The 17631-nt window shown below is 36.9% G+C and overlaps 1 protein-coding gene across 1 annotated transcript; it reads left to right on the forward strand.

Annotated features, from left to right (window-relative positions):
* Positions 1-7665: 7665 nt before the first annotated feature.
* Positions 7666-12077, forward strand: LOC127618722 (protein snail homolog Sna-like). Its single transcript, XM_052091333.1, has 3 exons — positions 7666-7894; positions 9342-9884; positions 11037-12077. The coding sequence occupies exons 1-3, from the start codon at positions 7819-7821 to the stop codon at positions 11216-11218; spliced, it is 801 nt and encodes a 266-aa protein (XP_051947293.1). The 5' UTR covers positions 7666-7818; the 3' UTR covers positions 11219-12077.
* The last annotated feature ends 5554 nt before the right edge of the window (positions 12078-17631 follow it).

Consider the following 17631-nt stretch of genomic DNA (forward strand, 5'->3'; position numbering starts at 1 on the left):
TAAATAAACAGTAAGTGTATTTTGTATATCTATTCTTTAAAATCAAGTCTAAATATCTTATTTGCTGCTTCTCAGGTGAATGTATCTTTTTTAAAGGATTTTCAGATATTTTAAAATTTCCCGCAGTTTCAGTCTCTCCCCCTTAGATCGGGACATTCACGCAACTCATAGAAGAGGCGCTGACCGCACAGAGAAATGCCATTTTCAGAGTTTGTAGTTAATTACATGACCCGCTTCCGTATTATTTGAACTTTAATAAAGCTATAACTCATTAAATATATCTGCATTTATGATTTAAATTTAAGATGCCAGGGTGTTTCCTTTAAAGAGCTCCGGCTCCACTTATTCCACAACAAGAGTGCTTCTGCATTTACTTATTGGGTATTTTTGAATAATTCCCTTGTACTGTGCGATCTACATCACCTGAAGCAGTGAAAGTTTGGAGTGCATCTGGACTGTGATCTGTGTAATTCTGAACTGCAGTGCTGCTCTCACGTGTCACCATTACAGTTTCATATCTGATCTCATGCTATGTTAAATGAGATCAACAACTATTCGACAATAAAACATTTTGTTGACAAATTTTTATTGTCGACGTTGTTGTTAACGTCGACTAATCGTTTCAGCTCTACACCATACTCTTCATTAACATTAATTCTTATACTCAATGAGCAATAGAGGCTGCTGGTGCTGAAGAACTACAAGAAAAAGTTTGATAAATAAACATGAACGGTGACTTTCTATTGTCCATTTTAGCTCTATCCTCCATCAACCACAACCACTGACAGAAGTTTACAAGTGACATTTTTTTTTTAAGCAAGTTGCCCTGTGAAAAAAGAGTGGGCTGCTGTGAGTGCAGGCAGCCTAGGGACAGTACACCGGCCCTTGCGGCAAAAAAAACAGACCACCTACCGGGAATTCTGCTGGTGCTCACGATCAGCCAATTCGGGCCTGGTTACTTTTGAAATGTATTCCACTACAGATTACAGAATACATGATGTAAAATGTCATTTGTAACGTATTCTGTTAGATTACTCAAGGTCAGTAATATATTCTAAATACTTTGGATTACTTCTTCAGCACTGGTAGATTTTTTCACTTGTTTTGACTATAAAAACTCTGTCAGTACAGTAAGACAAAATACACATGTTAAAAATACATTCTCTGAAAAACTAAATATCTTATGCAGTGTTGTTTATAAAACAAGATCAATCAAATTGATCTGGTTTTAGGGATTTTTATATATTTTTACAGGAAAAAAATAAAACAATTCTCGTCAAGAATAAGATTTTTGCCCTAATATCAAAGATCTTACTAGAAAATAGGAATTATGATGGAATTATGATAAATATGATCGTGTCTGGTAACATGTGCATGCAAAATGGCTAGAAATAGCATTGCAGCTTAGCGTAAAGCTGACAATTTTCACAAGGTTTATTTCTATTTCATCTGCCCCCCATTTGTAACCTAATGCCCCCATCTCTACTAATTTGTTTCAGCGCCCCCTGGCATCCTCTGAACGTCCACTAGGGGAGGGGTAACGCCCCCATTGAGAACCCCTGAATCCGAATCAGCCGAATAAGTCATTTACTGCGATGAGAGACATAATTCAATGTTTTGTCAAGTGTGACCTCTAGTGGTGAGAAGGTACACTTACAGGCACAGATGTTTCAGCTTTTCAACGAACTAACTAACTAACTAACTAACTAACTAACAAACTACTGTTACCTTATGGAAGAGGAAGAACGAGTTGGCTCTGATTTGAGAGAATAATACCTTTTCACACATTGAATACTATCTAAAGAAAAAAGCCATTTAAATCAATATCTGTATTTAAAATGTATTATATTATATCAAATATGTTTTCTGTTCAATTTAAACAGTAAAACAATAATAAAACACAAAACAATTTATGAAACAGCTACATTTTAAACGGTAACATACAAATCTCTCTTTGGCAAAACAGAAATTGTTATTAATTAATTGCATACAGTTACAACATATAAAACGCATATGCAAACCTCCCCAACCTGACATGAAAAATACTCTTATGCAGGGTACTATGTAGGGTACTTTGTAGGGTACTATGTAGGGTACTGTGTAGGGTACTATGAAGGGTACTGTGTAGGGTACTATGAAGGGTACTGTGTAGGGTACTATGTAGGGTACTGTGTAGGGTACTATGTAGGGTCGCAGGTAGTGCTGGAGCCTGTCCCAGCTGTCTTGGGCCAAAGGCAGAGAACACAGTTCAATCAATTAGTTCAAATCTTCCTACAGTACATAGTTAATGCATATTGTGATTTTATTGTGATCAAAATGTTGGTGTTTTATTTTTTTACCCAAAATGTTGTCATTTAATGATCAAACACTGCAGTCAGTCAGTGAAGATCAGCGCAGTGTTTGTGTTATCCTGTAGATGACAGCACTGAGTTCTTGGTGCTTCATCATGTCTCAACACTCTCATCCTCTTTAAGGTGTGCTGATGGCCTTCTAGCTTCAACCAATACAGCCTCTAGTATTGCTATCTGAGGTGTTTATGTACAACAGAACATATTGTAAATGTCATATACTGTAATTGTAAACAATAAATGATATAATACTTATATAGTGTACTAGTAAATGCTAATTCTGGTAGCCTAAAGATACACTGTGCACCTGAATGCACAAGTCTTTAGCTCATTTAACTAGTTTGATGTATATACATTTAAGTCAAATTGATGTTATGTTTAAACTGCTTTCCCTTTTAAGTTGAAAGAACAAGATTTGTTTTTAACGCTGCATGATGATATTTTTCCAAATTATTTTCAGCCTTATCCCACATCTGTTATCTTCACTTGCTATGTGCCAAAAACACATGGTGTGAGTCACCCAGCGGCCTCCAGCCTGCTCATCTGAGGATATGGGGTTGTTTGTCTTAGAGTTGGGTGGTGTTTTGATTGAGGTTAAGTCGAGTTTTAAGTGACAGATCATCAAGGCAGACAAAGATTGTTAAGTTAAATTCCTGAGCTGCTCTAACAAAAGGAGTGTTTCACCATATGTTTCAGATTCAATTCCAGAGGGGTCTGCCATGCACAGCCTCCACAGTACCTTAACTTGCCCATGCTGTGACAGGCAGGGGTGCTGAAGACGAGCACCCCACTGCACCCTTCCCCCTGGCCCTTACATGAACTGCTATGTAACAACTGAATGACTTGCAACAGCAACATACAATCAGTTTCTACTAAATCATCTGCAATACATTTGACAGACAGAGATCAAAGCATCTTGGAATACAAATGATCGTTCACAATTCAGAACTCAAAGCGATGTAAAACAGAATCAAAATGACTTGGAAGAATTCATATTCCATGCATTGTGTAACTCTGTACACTCCATGAACCTTGCACATTACCATACCATATGAATATCCTACAATGTACATGCATAATGGTATGGTGAAATACTTTAAAAAGTATGAATTACCTTATAATTAACAGGAATATTATATTATATTATTAAGTGTTGGTACAAATTACGTTTAAAATTTTTTTTTTTATGTATGAATATTAATGCGGTTACCCATATGGTGTATGTGTGCACTGTCTATACATATTTATTATCCATTTGTTAATGTTTGGCCAATTTTGATGAACTTCTATTATTTAAATATACTGTATATGTCACACCAAAACGCTCTTTATGTACTGCCTGAAACATTGGCACTGTATTTGTACAGTTCATTTATGTACTGTATATTTAACAGTAAATTTGTGTTTTTCCTAGTGTATGGACAGCACTGTTCTTTACAGAACATTAATGTATAATACAACTACTTTTTTGAATGGACAATAATAGCTTTCAACCTGGGAAAAAAATTATAAATCTGTGATTTTTCTCACATGTACAAATTCTACAGAAACGTTCACATTTCTTTCCCCCAACTTTACAGAATATATGCACTTTAAATACACTGTTAGACATCATTTATTTGCATACTTAGTGTCATGAAACCCCCCTAGATCAGCGCCAAAATCATCCTGTATAATACTGAATCCTCCCGTATAATACTGAATCATCCCGTATAATACTGAATCATCCTGTATAATACTGAATCATTCTGTATAATACTGAATCGTCCCGTATAATACTGAATCATCCTGTATAATACTGAATCATCCCGTATAATACTGAATCATCCTGTATAATACTGAATCGTCCCGTATAATACTGAATCATCCTGTATAATACTGAATCATCCAGTATAATACTGAATCATCCTGTATAATACTGAATCATCCCGTATAATACTGAATCATCCTGTATAATACTGAATCATTCTGTATAATACTGAATCGTCCCGTATAATACTGAATCATCCTGTATAATACTGAATCATCCCGTATAATACTGAATCATCCTGTATAATACTGAATCGTCCCGTATAATACTGAATCATCCTGTATAATACTGAATCATCCTGTATAATACTGAATCATCCTGTATAATACTGAATCCTCCCGTATAATACTGAATCATCCTGTATAATACTGAATCATTCTGTATAATACTGAATCGTCCCGTATAATACTGAATCATCCTGTATAATACTGAATCATCCCGTATAATACTGAATCATCCCGTATAATACTGAATCCTCCTGTATAATACTGAATCCTCCTGTATAATACTGAATCATCCTGTATAATACTGAATCCTCCCGTATAATACTGAATTGTCCCATATAATACTGAATCCTCCTGTATAATACTGAATCCTCCTGTATAATACTGAATCATCCTGTATAATACTGAATCCTCCCGTATAATACTGAATTGTCCCATATAATACTGAATCCTCCTGTATAATACTGAATCATCCTGTATAATACTGAATCCTCCCGTATAATAATGAATCCTCCCGTATAATACTGAATCATCCCGTATAATACTGAATCATACGGTATCATACTGAATCATCCTGTATAATACTTAATCCTCCCGTATAATTCTGAATCATCCCGTATAATACTGAATCATTCCGTATAATACTGAATCATCCCGTATAATACTGAATCATCCCATATAATACTGAATCCTCCCATATAATACTGAATCATCCTGTATAATACTGAATCCTCCCGTATAACACTGAATCATCCTGTATAATACTGAATCATCCTGTATAATATTGAATCCTCCCGTATAATACTGAATCATCCTGTATAATACTGAATCATCCTGTATAATACTGAATCGTCCCGTATAATACTGAATCGTCCCGTATAATGCTGAATCCTCCCATATAATACTGAATCATACGGTATCATACTGAATCATATGGTATTTATCCACAGATGTCACAAAATCACACTTTCCACAATCCTAAAATAAACGAATTAAATCTGAATCTCTTTTAAAATTGAAAATTGTTAGAGTGACTATTTGCACTAGGTGTAAATAGCACCAGACACACAGCACAGCTATTTGTACTCAAATAGTCTGATGGAAACAAAGAAATTAAAGACAAAATACACTCCCAAATGTTGCTCAGTGGAGTATTTTTTTGGTTTGAAAAAGCTCTTTTCATTTGGACGACCCAGGTTTTAATCCCCCTTTTGTCTATTTTTTTCCCATCCTGTAATACTACTTCTAATGATAAATAAAAATGAATATAAAGGTTGATTTCCTCACATCAGTTGGGGAGTTGAGAGAATGGTTTGGTCCGGGTAAAATAAACCATGGTTTTACTAGAGTAAGGTTGTAGTAACCATGTTTTTGGCAGAACCCATATAGTTAAATGCAATGAACCATACTGTAACTACAATGTTATGGTTTTAATATAGTAACCATGTTTCATTTTGTGGTTACTATGATTTGACTACATGGTGATACTATGATTACTGAACTAAAACAATGGCTATTTTTTTGTAAGGGAAGGTTAGGTTTAGGGGTTGGTGTACAGGGTGTCTGTGGGACTCTAAATAAACACACTGCTGTGATACTGTATGTAGCATACACTATTTACACTTAGTACAAATAGACTCCGCCTTCTAATAATCCTTCTGCGCCTGTAACTAAATGTGCAGAATAGATTGAAAAATAACATTTCTAAAATGTAATTTGTTCTACAAACTATAAAGTAATGCCACTAAGATGGCACAAGCTTTTCTTAAATAATAAATAAAAAATCCATCCAATATTGCAAACTAACTTTAAATGTTTAAAAATAAAATATATATTCAGACATTTTTCTATCCCAAAAGTGGAAGTTCTTTTTCATTCTACAGAGTTAATGGTTGATTTAACATTAAATATAGCACTCCTACTCGTTTTCATTAGAAAAAAATCCCATATTGGATCCTGTCGTGTTTAAAAGGGGAATAGTCTGGGTGTGAGATGTTGGAATGTGCCTGGTATTTTCCCCTGTCGTTTGTAATGGATTTAAAGGGCAGTGGTGCTCGTTTGACCCGCGCCTGCTTGGCGTCGGTGCGAGCGGCGCGTGAAGAGCCGCTAACATGCGTCACATTCCACAACAATCTGCACCATGCACAGGTGCAGCCAGTGGCGGTTCTGGCTTACTTGGTGCCCTAGACGAGATCCAACCTGGCTCCCCCCTTAATATCAACAACAACATGAGAAACAGATCAATATTTAAGTCCTTTTTATACTCTAAAGCTTCAATTTCACATCTGAAAGTGTAAGTGGAGATTTAGAGTAAAAAGGGACTTAAATATTGTTTCTCACCCACCTCTATCATGTCGCTTCTGAAGACAGATTTAACCACTGGAGTTTTATGGATTACGTTTGTGCAGCCTTTAGGCCTATGTGCTTTTTGGAGCTTCAAAGTTCTGGCCGCTATTGGCACTATCATGAATACTAAATGACGGCAATTAACACCCTCACAGTCTAAACCGATGACCACAATGACAAAATGCATTCGCAAAGCACTGACTGAGTTCTTCACCTCATTTTCCATTCGATCCGAGATGAGCAGTGAGCAGTGAATGTGCCTGAGGCTGGAGCAGAACAGAGGACGATTCACGGACACTTGTTTTCAGAAGAGCCGATTCATTTTCCGCTGCACCCGCTGAGCGCTTCTCTCGTGTCCCGCGCTGGGAAATCAATGTGTTCTCTCATCCCAGAGAAGAGGGATAATAGGAGCTTGAGCTCTAAACGACCGTAAAACCTCATAAAACCGTCAATTGTGCTTTGTGTCACATTAAAAGCACGTTTCCGCCCAATTAAAGCGCAACAAGACATGTTAAGTGAGTTATGTAGTCTAGTGGTTTCAGAAAACATAACCACATTCTGAATTTGGGAATGTGGAACATTTTTATGACTGTTAGCTACTCCTTGTTTGATGTGGGAATTATACCACAACAGCATATAATTCATTCAAACGTCAGTTATGTATATTAAGCTACTTATATGAGCCATTTTGAGTTGAAACTATGAAACATCTATTAACAACAGAGCTTAACAATGAATCTTTTTTAATATATCACATCACTATCAGCATTAAATAACATTGAGTTGTGTGTGCCACGAGCACCTGCAGGAGGCTGGGTTTCAGTAAGTTGGATGTTCTGGTGGGCGTGGGTTGAGCTCGAACCCCTGCCGCCCCCTATCCCAGCTCAGCCTCATATGAAGGGACTCGTCCGCACTGAACAGAAGATCATCTGCAGCGATCAGGATCTGTTGAAGCCCACTGGACATCTGAAGCGGACTCGGATTCTTACATGGATTCTGGAGAGATCTTTATGCGCTACAGCTTTTTAAGAAATCCAGTTCCTACAAACTTGCGCTGAGATTTCTCGCAGTGGAGAAGATCTTTTACAAAATGCCTCGCTCATTTTTGGTCAAGAAGTATTTCTCTAACAAGAAACCCAACTACAGTGAACTGGAGAGTCAAACGGGTGAGTTTATCTGAGTGTTTTGTGTGTTATTTTAGCTACAGTGTCCATAAATGAATGTTGCGTTTAATCAAAACGCACAACGCAAATATTACGCCCCATTTGCCCCATCATATTTTTATTTATTTATTTATTCAGAATAGATTATTACTATAAGATTACGATTTTATTATTTTAAACTAAAACGTATTAATTAAACTTTATTTCATATGGCAGGATTAATGTAGTTTGCACAGATGCCTCGCTTGTAAAGTCTTTCTGTGTAAAACAACTGGCACACAATTGTTCATAGTGATATTGCAAGTACTGTTCGATTCGGAATATATATATATATATATATATATAATTTTTTAAATAATTCTGTTGAATGACTCGATAGAACCGATTCGTAAAGCTTTGGTAGATCACCCAACACAAGGAGCGTTTTCAGGATTTCAAAGCATCGTGGTCTGAGGGTATATGTAGGCTATATGCTATTAAATATTCTTTTACAATGTGAGAAACCGCTCCAAACGATTCAATCCGTGCGGGAGTCGTCCAAATGATTCGCGTGTCGATTTAGACCGTTTTGCCAACCCATTTGAGCAATTCATTGGATGAACCGACTCATACAAGTGATTCATTTGTGAATTGGGCATCGCTAGTCTTAACAGGCGATCGAAACTATTTTAAAAAGCCAGCAAGTTAAAAAAGTTTTAAACTATTTTAAAAAGCAAAGGTGATTACTGAATACTGGGGTGATGTCAACAGTTTTGACTGTTGAACAATAAAAAGTTGAAATATAAAAAAAACAATGTTAACAATAATGTTGAAACAGTATCTGCTATAAACTTATTAATAACATAACAGTGAACATACTGTGCACACTGATAACTTTTACAACAAAAAAATGAACGTAAAATGACTTGTGAGAGATTTTTTTTTTATTGACGACTCGGTTGTGAATCGTTTTTTGAATTGGTTTAATGAAACGAACTGTCCGAATGAACCGATTATCTAAAATGAATCAGACTTTCCAACGCTAATTAAAGTGAATGAAAGTTTGATCAACTTATTGAACATTTGAAACGCTTGTAAGCCAAGGTTGTAGATTTGGATTGAACTTTGAAGGGGTTGCAACATGAAGCATTTACATGCTTCCATTGATCATGGTATAAATATTGTGGGGGTTGTACTTGCTTGTTTTGATTATTGGGGGGATACCTCCCCTAGAATCTACGCCCCTGCTGATAGCATACGCACATCACCCAGACATCTATTTGGTGTGTGTGTTTGTTTACATCTGGAAGACATATATGTCATCTATTTAAGATGCAATACTTTCTAGATATAACACCCTTAAACAGTCATCTCGGAGATGTACATGTGCTATCTGGGCATATTCTCCATAAAAACCTATTACCACTTGAACAGACACCTGACCCTCTGTTTCTCACTCTCTCTCGTCCAGACAGACAATATGCCATCATCCCACAATGCTTCCCTCTGGACGACTCGTCCACCAAGGGAGTCGACTCTCTGGTTCCTGCATACACATCCATGCTCGTGTGGACTGCCAGTGCCCTACCCCTCACCTTTACTCCAGTCTCGCCCAGCATCCCCTCTCCTCCTGGGCCTCTAGACCTGAGTTCCCAGTCCAGTTCCAGCAGCGGAGAGGAGGATGATTGCTGTACATCCGATCCTGCCAGTCCAGACCCCACTGACCGCTTCCAGTGCGCCCACTGTGGCAAGACCTGCTGCAGCCCGAGCGCCCTCTCTCGCCATCAGCTCACGCAATGCACCGCCAGCCCGGAAACAGTCGTCGCCAAGACAGGAACGACCAACACCATGACCAGAGTGCCGTTTCACTGCAAGCACTGTTCCAAAGAGTACAGCAGCCTCGGCGCACTCAAAATGCACATCCGTTCACATACTCTGCCCTGTGTGTGCACCACATGTGGAAAGGCTTTCTCCAGACCCTGGCTACTGCGAGGACACGTTCGGACACATACTGGTGAGTTACCAGTGCATGCACTTTTTGAGTAGTGTTTGCAAAGGAAATCATCCCTTACAACTTTTGCTCATATTTAACCCTCTAACCACACGATTGATACCTCAATTCATGCAGCTTGTTTGAGAGAGGTGTGCTGTTACTTTACTAAGCAATCAAATTCATGATTTTCACTTGGTGAAAAACAAAAACTGGTGAAAAAATCCCATAGACTTGCTTGAAAGAGGAACCCGCAGCCTATCTAGAGACTAGAATATCATAGAGACTTAAGGGTGGGCTCTCTTGATATGGATTAGTAAGCAACGCCCTAGAATCCACCCAGAGCACCCTAACAAACAGGTAGCATGCCCTGATAACCACCCACAATTTTAAAAGTTTTAAATTGGCGATAAATTGGTAAAGTGGAGCATTTAGAATGTATTGGTTAATAAAATACTCTTGTTTACTTATCCCTTACAAAAAATGAGCATGGTTTTACTAGAGTAATCATGATTACTATATGGATTCTACAGTTTTATTGCAGTGAAACCATGGTTAATTGTATCAAAATCATGCTTTCCGACAAAAAAACATAGTTACAACAGTTAAGGTTTCCACAATTTGACTATACTAAAACTATGGTTACTGTATTGTTACTACAGTGTTATTGTTGTAAAACCAATTTACAATTTACAGTCCTGGTTACTACAATATTACTAAAGTATAACCATGGTTACTATTCAGTTATTACAGTAACATTATATCAAAACCACGGTTTCCACAACCCCCCAAATACATGGTTAATACAGTCATGGTTACTAAAATGTAATTATACTAAAACCCTGGTTACTACAGTGTTACTGTTGTAAAACCATGGCTTAATTTGTATCAAAACCATGAAAAACTACACAAACAAAAAAACCTGGTTACTACAGTTATGGTTACTACAATATTACTAAAGTATAAAAAAGTTTATTATATAGTTATAACAGTATTACTGTAGTAAAACCATGGTTAATTGAATCAAAGCCATGATTCCACCCAAAAAATGGTTACTACAATATTAGTAAAGTAAAATGGTTAATTTTCATAACTAGTTAACCATGTACATATCCCTTTTCATAACATACAAGGTTGTGTGCATTTAAAATCAAACTTCTTTATCTCTGTTTTAAGGTGAACGTCCCTTCTCATGCCAACACTGTAACCGGGCGTTTGCGGACCGCTCAAACCTGCGAGCTCACCTGCAGACCCACTCTGAGGTAAAGAAGTACCAGTGTGGAAGCTGCTCTCGAACCTTCAGCCGCATGTCTCTCCTGCACAAACACACCCTCTCTGGATGCTGTACGTCTGCGTAGAGAAGTTTCTTTCGGAGTTACTCTTGGATAGGTTAATGCAACAAATGAATGTTCGGACTCGTTTAAAGAATGAACTAAAGACTTTTTTTAAGCATGATTTTCTTAAAGTGCCTTTTATCCGGAAAACCCCCAAAGAGAGGTGCTATATTTTTTAACCAGACACAAACAATGTCTACAATGAGGTTTGTTATACATAGTTTGGAGATTTTTATTGTCTGGCTCGCTGTGGATTCCCAAGATGTACCTCGGTGCCGGCTGGTCCGACACAGTGAGGGGGCAGCTGCTATAAAGTGTGTGTGGGGAGAGAGGTCATCTCTCACCAAGATCTCCACAGACTTCCAGGGATGTATTTAGACAGCTGTCGCAGTGCAGGCCTGTCGACAAATGCATTGGCCCCAAATCTGCTCTCCGTTTGTGCTGTGCCTGATACCAAAGACCTGTTTTGATAAGAAGTTCGATTAGATTGTGGAGTTTTTCTCTGTAATTTGAGCTCAATCAACGGACCCTGAATTTGCAGACTAACTTGTCAATCAGCGTCAGAACGATTTTAATTTTGTCATATAAAATGCTTTCTTAAAGACTGACAGGGCGATTGCTCAAAAGCACAAGACTGTTACAAGGGTCATTTGATTTAAGCTGCCAAGTTTATTCCAAGCTGCCTAAATTGCTGGGAAATACGCCAGCTCTCAGTTGAGAAAGACTTTCCATGAAGCCTGTATCATCTTGACCAACATGTTTTTTGAAGCCACAATGATATATGTTGGAAGTATAACAAAAACCAAATGCTATGCAATCTTTTTTGAGCAATGCTATTTTTACTGCATCTCCACTTACTTAAGTTTTCCAATAAAATAATTTATGTTTGTATAACAGAGGTGTCTATTTTGTGTTTTTATTAAATGGGGGGATGTTAAAGGAAAAGTGGTAACACTTTATATTAACTTTCCCTTAGTTAAGGGTTTATAAAGGTTTTTTTTAACGACTAATACATATTTTACAAATGCATTACAAATGATTGATATACAGTTATAACAGCATACATAAAAAGGGTGACATTCATGCAATACTTGCCAATTAGTGAGCACTTTAACTTATATTTTATAAAAATAACATCTTAATAAATACACTTTTATAAACTCAAAAATATAAAATGGCTTTATTCATGATTCATGTTACAATACAGCAAAAATCAACATTTATACTCAGATGAAAAGGAGGGATTATGTCATTTTGAGTTATTTTCATTACTGTAATGTCTTGACTCCCTCGAATGGTGCTACTACAAGTGATGTCCCAATTTACCTAATCCTAGTAACCTAAAGTCCTCTACAAAAACACTTTACAGCTATTCATGCTCATTCACAATATAAATCATTTAATAAATCCTGATTACCATTAAACCATACTAAACTTTATTTACAGGGTTCTAATGTTAGCAACTCCTTAATAAATGCTTTATATGTGTCCGCTTTACATTAAAGCTGAAGTATATACATTTTTCAGTGTTCAAATATTTTCTTCTATCCTATCATAATATGCAGAGACAACTATAAGTAAGCCATTCATAGGTTAATTTTCATGAAAGCTTTCAATCCCTGTGTTTGTTTTGAGTGACCCTGCTTAAACCCACCCCAACAACATTATTCCGCTAATGGCGTGAGTTTGGGGTGTTCGAACAACTGCAGACGAAGGGCGTATTCAGAATGCTGTTTTGAAAACATAGTTTATTTTTGGAACTGTGTTCGGTGGCGCTAATGCCGCAGAAATTACATCCTTCAGCATAAAGGTACATTATCATAGGTTACTAAAGTTTAATAAGTGTTATTAAGCATTTATAACATACACAGGCATAACAGGTCACCATTTGGCAGGTATTGCATGACACTTATTATGTATTATGTTATAACTGCATATCAATTATTTATAATACATTTATAAATTAATTATTAGTTACTTAAAAAACCTTCATGAACCCATAATAAAGGAAGCATTAACGGATAAGTACACCTAAAAATGAAAATTCTGTCATCATTTTCTCACACTCATGTCATTCCAAACCTATTTGACTTTCTTTGTTCTGTGGATCACAATAGGAGATGTTTTGCAGAATGCCCAAGCTGTTTTTACATTGAAGGTGAAAGAGGGACAAATGCTGTAAATACAAAACATAGGTACCATAAAATGAATCCACATGACTTTTGCATTATATTTTAAGTCTTCTGAAGTCATGAGATCCACTGTAGCTCTCAAATCTTATTCTTGCTTGTGTGCATTAAAATGTGCCATCTTCAAAACTCATTGTGGAAAGTTCTGTGTCAAAGCATCATTGGTTTTCGCTTGCGTTGTGGCCGTTCACGATGCACTTGAAAGTTTTCAACTGAATGCAATCCAAATTTGTTTGGGTGAACTATTCTTTTACCATTGCAGCACTTTTAGCAATGTAGATTTCTAGAAAGTAAAGTCGGTAACACTTTACAAAAAGTTTCCATTTGTTAATATTAGTTAATGCATTAGGTATCATGAACTAAAAACATTTGATTTAAAAAATTTGTTACTGTGTGTTGAAATGAACATTAACTAAGATGAATACATGCTGTTAAAGTATTGTTAATTCATGTTAACTAATGTTGTTAACTAATGTTAACTTGAGGTCTCTTTAAAAAAAATTCTCACTCCAGTTAGTTGAATTAGACTACTAACAATGTCCAACAAAGTATGTACATGCATCTCAGAAGATTTATGTCATTTGTTTCTGAAAGTCATGAACATTCCAAACACAGCGTCATTTCCAGCACACCATAATTTGGTAAAGACGTACATTAACTTACATTTTTTACAAGTTACTAAATTGTTTGGTGTGGTGGAAATGACGCCACAACTGTGGGACAGTCGTAATTTTTGAAAAAAATGATAGAAATAATTTCCACACAATAAATATTGAAATATAAACATTTAATAATTTATATTTTTATAATGGATTTTAATAGTTTCATATTGAAAGTCTGGGCCTGGGACAAGGCTAAAATTTATTCATGAAAGACAATTTGAAAAGTACCAAAAAGAAGTGGCGAAGGTCTGGCATAAAGTTTCCAAGTCAGTTTTAATGAAACCTTCACATATATATATATATATATATATATATATATATATATATATAGCTGAAATCAGGACATGAAATGACCTTAAATTGAAGAAACACACTCAAATGTTGCTATAAATATGTAGCATCTATGTATAGACACAGTTAGATACCTTGAGTGATTGTCTGAACACCTGCACACACTTTCTGCTCAGACAAACTCTAATGCAGCACTAACACAGTTTAGCTGACACATGGCCAACAAATGTTCATGTCTGACACACTGCAAGTGGAAACACACCAAAAGAGAAGCAGAATACTTCGTAGAGAAGAAATGGGTTAGTCTGCACCATTAAGACCAGTAGATCCAGCTCTGGGCTCCAGCGCCTCAATCTGTCAAATAGATAGATATGCCTCCCCGAGGGGAAATGTAATAAATGTGGGAAATGCCAACAAGTTATGCGCCAAACCTGGCCAGAGATTTGAGGCTCTGAGTTTTGTAGACCTCCTCCACAATTCTTTGACAGCAATCCGAATCCACAAAGCCCTTGTGACTTGAGCACTGATGCCAAGCAGTCGTGCTGGAGTAATGATGCACTTCCTCTGCTGATCTGGAGGCTCTGGGCCTTTGGAGGGGGAAGTTAGTTGGATTTGTAGGGGGTAGGGCACACTTCAAGGAATATTCTGTGTTAAATACAATTTAAGCAACAATCTGTGAAATAATATTGCTTCACCACAGAAAATAATTTTGACTTGTTCCACAGTTCAAAAACAAACAACAAATGTGTGTACAGTAATGCACATACAAACCAAATATATGGGGCCATTGTACAGCAAAAAAAATGTAAAAATATACAGCTAAATGATGGGTATAACATTTATTGTAAGTGTTAACATAAAGGCTCGTTTTTACTACTGTATCGAACCTACTGTGTAGTAGTGTAGCTTGGCAGTTTCCTAAATTAACACTAGAGGCGCTATGGTACAAAAAAAACAACTTCTATTCACTTTCACAAATCACGAGAAAAGCAGCAGATTATCAGTTAATAAACACATACCTTTCACCCTGTTCCTCTCACATTGCTATGTTATGGTATCTAAACACTTGTTCTGTAAAACATGACTTGTATGGCAACATATTTTAAAATTGACTTAACCAACTAGAGGAGTGACTTGGAGTGGTGGCGATGTAGTGGGCTAAAGCACATAACTGTTAATCAGAAGGTCACTGGTTCGATCCCCACCACCATTGTGTCCTTGAGCAAGACACACTTAACTCTAGGTTGCTGTCCCTGTAATAAGGGCACTGTAAGTTGCTTTGGATAAAAGCATCTGCCAAATGCATAAATGAGTCACATGACTTGGACTTGACTTGGACTCGAGTCACAAATATGATGACTTGCGACTCGACACGGCATAATCAAAGAAGACTTGTGACTCGACTTGGACTTTGACAACAATGACTTGTGACTTGACTTGGACTTTGACAACAATGACTTGTGACTTGACTTGGACTCAAGCCTTCTGAATTGGAAAGACTTTATACCTTCTAAAACCAAAGATCAGTGATGTAAATTTGTATTAATTTTGTTAATTGATTAATTTCCCCAATAAACAATTCGTTTGATTTTCAAATATGCATTTACATGCTCCACATTCAACCAATCAGAGAACCAACAAATCAACTTTCATGAGACTAGGACCAAATTTGAAGACTGTGAATTCAAGTATGACAGAGCCAAAATGATGTTAAAGGTAATTTCATTTGAATATAAAGAATACAATATTGAAGGCAACAAAAGGATTGCAACATGTAGAACCTATGGTTAAAAAATGACAGACGCTTCTTCTAGATAGCTAAATTAAGATAGCTAAATGTTGCACGTCAGCTATGATTTCAGCCTGATCACACAGTGAAATCAGAAAGAATACACCGACTTTTCTTTCGACAAAATCGGTATGTGTTGACATTTCGAAACACTGCCCCCAGTGGCCAAAACGGTAAGTGTTTTAGGGCATATGGGCAAGTGTGAGCTCTATCTTTGTCCAGGAGAGATCGCTAAAAGCTAGTAGTGAAGCAAGTTGTTTTCAGCTTTATAGGATGTTATACAATGAAGAGAAAAGCATATATTTATAGATTCTATCCCCCTACCCAATCCCAAACCTTACCTTACCCATTAGTGGAGTAAAAAAGTAATGTTAGTGAAGTGAAACCTCCAAATCATGCTCGTCATTGATTATTCAAATGTGGTTACTGCCTGGCTTTGAACCCAAGTCTCCCACACAGTTGATATAACACACTACCAATTGCTCCATGTGAACAGGTAAACACATTGAAATCACTGCAAACATGTCTGATATGAATGCTGCACGTCAACGGCGTCGGCATGTAGTTGCCGATCCTAAGGTACAGAAACTATCTGAAACATCATGCCAACTTCACGTGTGATCATTTTGATGGTTCAGCAGAATTTAACTTATCGTGTTAGCTGGGTTAGCTAGCTAGCTACTTAGTTCCACAGAGCTCAGTGCACTGCAACTACAGTTTGGCGTGAATTTTGCATGCCTCATTCCTTAAACCAGAAGATGCACTGTGGAGCAATGGTTGCCACCCGTTCTGTAAAATATCATCCCGTATTTAATGTTGAAATGATGTGTCCCATATCTAATCAATACAGGATGCGATTTGTCCCATATTTAAGCTGGTCAGATGTTGTCACGGCAAAATCGTTCCAGATTGTTAATTTAATACTAAGCAGGGTAAGGGGTCATCTGAAAAGTCCATAAATTGTGCTAAAACATTCTCATGCTGTGGAGGGTGTGGTAAGGTACCGTCTGAAAAGTCCACACATTGTGCTAAAATGTACTAATACTATGGAGGTTGTAATTACTATAGTAATTAATACTAGGACACTAATTTGGGCAAAGAACACTATTGACTTGTTTAAGACTTGATGCTTAAAGTTGAGGACTTGGGACTTGACTAGGACTTGCCTGTCTTCACTTGAGACTTGACTTGAGACTTACTTGTTACTTGCAAAACAATGACTATTTCCCACCTCTGCCAACTAGATTGTGATCAAATTGCTCGGTAGCTCAACTGATAGAACGTTGCACTTGCAGTTCAAAGGAACAGGGTATGAGTCTCGAAGAGCACGCAAGTTGACATGTGAACTGAAAGTGTCATAGAAGCACCACAAAATGCAATTGTGTTTTTCATCTCATATTTGCTTTTTTGACACTATCGGTTAGGTTTAGATTGAAGGCTTATGGTAAGGAGGTCGTTTTTTATTTAAACTCAATAGAGCATTAACCTTAAAAAAAAAAAAACATG

This window comes from Xyrauchen texanus, chromosome 25 (assembly GCF_025860055.1).
Source record: "Xyrauchen texanus isolate HMW12.3.18 chromosome 25, RBS_HiC_50CHRs, whole genome shotgun sequence".
NCBI classification, from domain to species: Eukaryota; Metazoa; Chordata; class Actinopteri; order Cypriniformes; family Catostomidae; genus Xyrauchen; species Xyrauchen texanus.

Bases quoted from the DNA above. Each gene is read 5' to 3' on its own strand.
- LOC127618722 (XM_052091333.1), top strand. From the start codon at position 7,819: ATGCCTCGCTCATTTTTGGTCAAGAAGTATTTCTCTAACAAGAAACCC. The intron at 7,895-9,341 runs GTGAGTTTATCT...TCTCTCGTCCAG, and splicing joins TGAACTGGAGAGTCAAACGG to ACAGACAATATGCCATCATC. The intron at 9,885-11,036 runs GTGAGTTACCAG...CTCTGTTTTAAG, and splicing joins ACACGTTCGGACACATACTG to GTGAACGTCCCTTCTCATGC.